General features: G+C 39.8%; 1 protein-coding gene across 2 annotated transcripts in view; it reads left to right on the top strand.

Moving 5' to 3' along the window:
* The window catches only part of PYROXD2 (pyridine nucleotide-disulphide oxidoreductase domain 2), a 34,644-nt gene that overhangs the window by 12,872 nt on the left and 15,772 nt on the right, over window positions 1-6,000 (top strand). For both annotated transcript variants that reach the window (XM_074296029.1, XM_074296030.1), the window contains exons 6-10: window positions 935-1,088; window positions 2,533-2,594; window positions 2,747-2,844; window positions 5,225-5,366; window positions 5,727-5,861. In XM_074296029.1, coding sequence (XP_074152130.1) covers window positions 935-1,088; window positions 2,533-2,594; window positions 2,747-2,844; window positions 5,225-5,366; window positions 5,727-5,861 — 591 coding nt within the window. The remainder of the gene's footprint in view (window positions 1-934; window positions 1,089-2,532; window positions 2,595-2,746; window positions 2,845-5,224; window positions 5,367-5,726; window positions 5,862-6,000) is intronic.

The raw sequence follows: 6,000 nt of genomic DNA, 5'->3' as shown, positions 1-6,000 counted from the left end.
AGCTTTAGGGAAAAAAAAAGACAGAGGGGTTAAATGTGTGGTCCTAACCAGGTTACAACATAATTAGGGAATATTTTTTAAAAAATTAAAATAAAAATACAATAAAACATTATTATGCTTTAAAATTAATATATGATCCACAGGGATTCTTATGTATGGTTTCCCCTGGTTCTATTTAAGCTTGACACCAATGGTCTAAGGTAGCATTTGGTTATAACTAAATGTTAAATAATGAAATCAAGGTGTCAAAGCTTGACTCCCTCTCCACCCCCCGACCCCACAATAACTATCTGTTTTGGACATGCCTGCCATCTCTCTGTCCCTGATGATAATATTTTCTGGGTTCCCAATAAGCAGACTTCAAATCCATTGGAAGAAAGGGGGGAATATGTGCAATTCCTGAATAGGATTTCTAATGCATAGGAATATCTGTATTAAAACAAAATAACCCTGATTCAGGCTTTATGAAAGGATAATGGACCAGAGACTGAATGAATATCATGTCTGATTCACTAAACTGTTTCCTTGACTTCTGATTATAGAATCAGTTATGTATTTTTCCTCAGTGCTCTACCCAGGATAGAGTAACTAGAGCTTTGTCATGGGCCAACAAAATTTAACAATACTAGCAGAATTTTATCAATGTAGAAACAATTGAACATGGCACTAATTATAAGAAGGCAGAGCTATCAAGATGCTCAAAGTGGTGCAGAGTAAAGTTTCCATGATAGATTAGCAATGGAATCCATCCTGTGAGTGGTCACTGTACCACTGTACTTCCAGCCTGGGTTAAAAAGTGAGCCACAATGAAATGACAGAAAAGCCAGAGATATCTAGATGGTAAATGAATGGGAAATACCAGAAGAGAATGAAATAAGTACGGGGTACCCCTTGACAGTTGGGTCTTAGTGCTATATTGTCTTCCTCTTTTCAGGTTTTTCCCAAATATGAAATGTTCATGAATCGTTTGGCAGAAGCAATTGATCCATTGCTGGATTCCTCCCCAGTGGACACGACTGCCTTTCAACATAGTTCCCTGTATCAAAGACTGAAGGCCCTCTTCACACTTAAACCCCTTTTACAAGCAGGTAGGTCCCCAAAGTTATACTAAATTCTATGGAGTTTTTTTCATCTGTAAAATAAGAGGGACAGACCAGATGACCTATGGGTATTTTCCAGTTCTAATGTTATGTTCCTATGATGACCTTTGCAAAAGCACTGGGAAAATTTCTGCGATGCCAAATGTCTATTCTTAGAACTTCAAAGAGAAAAGCAAGAATTCCTGTTCCTCTATCCCTTTGGAAATTATCAAGAATTTTTATTAGCCTTTAGACCGCCATCTAGCAAAGTCATACTAATTCTTTGAAATGGTCTCATTCTGAGTCAAGAAATAAATGACTGCCCCTTGATAAAGCCAAAAGCATGTAAACATCCTTCCAAATTCAAAACAAAGCAATGGGACAGCAGTAGGAAAAATTAAAAGACTGAAGATTTAGCTCAATGTCATGATGCTTGTTTGTAATGCCAGCAACAGGCAGTCTCCGGCAAATGGATCTTTTGAGCTAAGGAGTTCTGAGCTGCAGTGGTTTAAGCCAACTGGTAATCTACACTAAATTCAGCATTAATATGGTGAACCTTTGGGAGCATAGTCTGACCAGTAGGACGGGGCCCATCAGTAACTCCTGTACTTCCAGTTTGGAGGAGATAGAGACCCAACCTTTAAAATTTAAAAAAAAAAGAACCAAAAGATTCATCATCTTCATATATTTCTCTTATTCATAGAGGTTAGGGTCATTTTTTCTTTATTTTTTTCTACTTCAAGGATCTATATATTCAATGGTGTGGGCACCTCCCCCATCACTGCAGACAAAATCCCCTATAATGCAGTAAATAGTCTTTGGACAGATGCTTTGGCCTAAAAAGTCATCACACTGTGACTAATCGTATTGAGCTTCATCAAACCTAGCGAGGCTGGTCTTTTGAGAGCACATATGCTAAGTCACTGGGTCCATACTTAAAGCCTTTTTGGCTTGTTCAGCCTGCTAGTTGGTATTCCACTGGCAAGTAAAGTCAACAGGCATTCATTAAATGCTTCCTCTATGGGCAGCTAAGTGGTACAGTGAATAAAGTGCTATATCTGGAGCCAGGAAGACTCACTTTCCAAAAATTCAAATTCAGCCTCAGACACTTATTAGCTATGTGATCCCAGGCAAGTCTCTTAATCCTGTAGCCATTATATAGACATAAAATGTTTGTAGTGCAAATGGAAATTAATCTCAAAAGATATGAATTTGGGGATAGGAGATGATCTCTTGCAGAAGTTAGGATTTGATCAGGAAGTAAAGGTAAAGACAGAGAACACTTTATTCATGTGAGCCACCAAATGCAAAGGCGCAGGAGATAGGGTATCGTATGTGAGGAATATAAAGAAAGCATTGTTTTAGAATGCAGGATTGCCCTCACACTACAGGGCAGCAGAGCTCTTTGCATAATAATTTCTTTTTTCGTTTGTTTTTTGGTCTTATTCTCTAGGTCTAATTTTAGGAACACAGCTTCCCCAGTATTACCAAGTTATCACTGGCCCAATTACCAAGGTAGGTGATATTGATGGCTAGAGGCTTTTATTCCCACTAGAACTCCACAGATTTAATCTCCAATTCCCTAATCTAAACTAGGCAGGATGAACGTATTCAGTGATTATTGAGAAGTGATTGCCATTAATTCTTCCCCTTCCCTGTTGTCCTAGGTGTTGGATGAATGGTTTGAGTCTGAGCCTTTGAAAGCAACTCTTGCCACAGATGCTGTAATCGGAGCCATGACAAGTCCCTATACTCCTGGAAGTGGGCAAGTGAGGGGAACCAATGTTGGTGCACACTGGGGGTGGGAGTGGTGAAGGGGGATTTACTTGTTAAGCAAAACTCTGAACTAAAATAATATTCCTTTCCTATTCCTCCTCTCCTTTCCCTCTCTTTTCTTCTCCCTCTTCTCTCATTTTCTTCTCCTCTCTTTGTTCTAGGATATCTTCTATATCAAGGTCTACATTCTTTTTCTCTGAGAATAGACTTATGTAAAGTTTGATGAGCCATTACTGCTTCCTAGTATTTAGGTGCTTTGGTGTGTACAAGGTGAGAAGAGTACTCTGAAGCAACAGATATTTCCCATAGAAAGCAATTCTTGACAAAAGGTGCTGGCTAAACCTGAAAGTATTTAAACCAGGAAGGGATCAGTTGCTTTCCTACAGGTTAAAAATTTCTAAAGACAAGGAAGGGTAGAAACCAGATGGGATTTATCATCCGTCACTCAGAACCTGAGGAATTTGAGTTGATTAGGGCCTTAGAAATGATCCCATTCTGACTAGGTCAGCTTTGCAATCAAACAAGGGCTTAAGTCAGTTGTTGGGGCCTCTAAAAATATCTATCTGGGAGGGAGAAAAAAAAAGTTAAAAAAATAAGTTATCCTGAATAAATTCAGTCAATCAAACTTTTATTTAGCATTGTGGAGATGCTAGGGAGTCTATGGCGTGTTCAAGAAAACTTTGGTTTTCTTTGCTGTCCACCAAGATTTACTTACCTCTCACCTGTGACTCCAGGAAGCTGAAGCATCCCCCATAAAACAGTTTTAGGAAGATGCATAAGAGTAACTGATGGGCCTCAAACCTGCCGGTGAGTTAGGGGGATGGTTACTCCAAGGAGATGAAGACTTCACATGGCAAAAAATTCCCATGGCAATTTGTTCCAGTGGGTAGGAAGGCAGTGGAATCAGGCACTGTGTAACTCAGAATTTTGTAAGACACTGAAAATGTCACGGTCATCCACTGCATCCCAAGCCATTGCCAGCAATCTTGCCACCAGACTTCAGCGATTCTGGAAGAGAGAGTGAGGCTGACCCTTTGTGCAACTCTTCCTCACTTAAAACTCACTAGCAAGTCAAGACATCACCCTGTGATGTCATTTGTTCTTTTCAAAAATAAAGGGCAAACAATTAGATTCTAGGCACTATTGGTGTCTTGGAGATTACAAGAGAGCAAGGGTGAAAAATAGCCCCAGCCAGCAAAGAGACTGCATTTTAATGTGCGAATGTAAACAAATTAACAGATAAGAATGCACCAACTAATTAGAGAGTAAAGAGATTATTAATCCCTGGGTTGATCTGGAAAGGCAGTCAGGAATTTCTATGTGAGCCTTGAAGGAAAGGAGGAAAAAGAGAGAGAATATCCAGGGATGGACAAAGATCCAAAGACAGAAGTTAGAAAGCCTGGCAAATAGGTTGGTTTAATATAACTTGGAGTAGTGAAAGGAAATGAGATAGACTGAACCTGGAAACAACTTGACTGGGAAGAGGTTTAAATGCTCACCTGAAAAGTTTGTGTTTTATCTTAAAGGTAAATTGGAGCCCCCAATGATTTTTGAGTAGAAGATTGACATAGTCATAATGATTTAAATACCTACATACTTATGTTAAGAAGGATCTTTTTAGTTCTACTAACTTAGGTCCCTTGATCTCTAGGAATTTTTCTTGGTCAACTATATGCTCAAGAGAATCAAAATCTTTTAGGTCTTGATTTGCTGTCCTCAAAGTCCACTTCTTTAACCACAATATTGTGCCAGTGATACCAGATGGTTGTGAGTTATGGAACATGACAGTTTAGTAGGAATACAAGTTCCAGGAAAACACTCCTGGTAGGTGTATTGCCAATGCTGATTCATGCATAAGAAGTATACCATAAAAGGCACATATGACTGGAATGGGATGTGGGCTAGTCATGTAATAGGAAAGACAGTTGACATTCCATTGTCATTCTCAAGTTATTTAGAGAACCAGAGGAAGATCTCTTCTGCATTGGATTGACTCACTATGGAGGATGTCTAGAGAGATGTGGATGAAAATTATAGAGATGTAGAGAAAGGGAGTCTGCATTAATGGAGAGAGTTCCAACAATGATAAGATCATAGATACCTTAAAAAAAATTGTATAACTCTATTGGGGCATCTATCCAGTGGATAGAGTGCCAGGCTTGATGTGAGGAGGGCCTGAGTTCAAATGTGGTCTCAGATACTTACTAGCTATGTGACACTAGGCAAGTCACTTAATCCTATTTGCCTCAGTTTCCTCATCTGTAAAATGATTTGAAGGAAATGGCAAACCATTCCGGTAACTTTTCTAAGAAAATTCCAAATAGTATCATAAAGAGTCAGACATGACGGAACAATAATTTCCTCACTAGGTATGTGCTGCTACACCATGTAATGGGAGGCCTAGAGGGGAAGAAAGGAGCCTGGGGGTATGTCGAAGGTGGTATGGGTGCTCTCTCTCATGCTATTGCAAAGGCAGCAGAAGCACATGGAGCAAATATCTTCACAGAAAAGGTAAGTTGCTCCTGAGGTCCAACAACAACAAATAAAACCCTTAGAACTCTCAATTCATCATTCTGGATCCATGTCCCTGTAAAGATAGAAATTTCATGGCATAAATCATATCACTGATGCCAGATACACAAGAGTTAGTACAAGTACACAAGAAGCTAGGTACACGGAGTTAGTAAAGGAACTGGGGGTTGGAGTATTAATATAGGCAGCATTTGGATATAGGGTGATGAAAACTGTAGGTAAAGACTATGATAAATCCCAAATGGAAGCACGGATAAGGATACCTCTGATCCTTATACAAGAACCCTACAGTGGTTCCCAGAATCCAATACTGATGTCCCATTCTTTGTTGATCATTAGCCTGTGGATAAGGTACAAGTGAACAGCAGTGGTCGAGTCCAGGGAGTTGTTCTAAAGGATGGAACCGAAGTGAGGAGCAAACTGGTGCTGTCCAACGCATCTCCACAGATCACTTTCCTGAAACTGGCACCCCAGGTGAGAGATTGTGGGACGGGGGCTAAGGCTGGAGGAAAGGGAGAAGAAAAGGAGACCAAAGGCTGGAAAATAGCCTCAGTAGAAAAAGAAGTAGCAAATGATAAACTTTGGACAGTTATTACAGGCAAACAGCAGGTGC

This window comes from Sminthopsis crassicaudata, chromosome 2 (assembly GCF_048593235.1).
Source record: "Sminthopsis crassicaudata isolate SCR6 chromosome 2, ASM4859323v1, whole genome shotgun sequence".
Classification (NCBI taxonomy): domain Eukaryota; kingdom Metazoa; phylum Chordata; class Mammalia; order Dasyuromorphia; family Dasyuridae; genus Sminthopsis; species Sminthopsis crassicaudata.
Note: the sequence above shows the minus strand (reverse complement) of the source record. Positions and strands in the feature narration are given on the sequence as shown.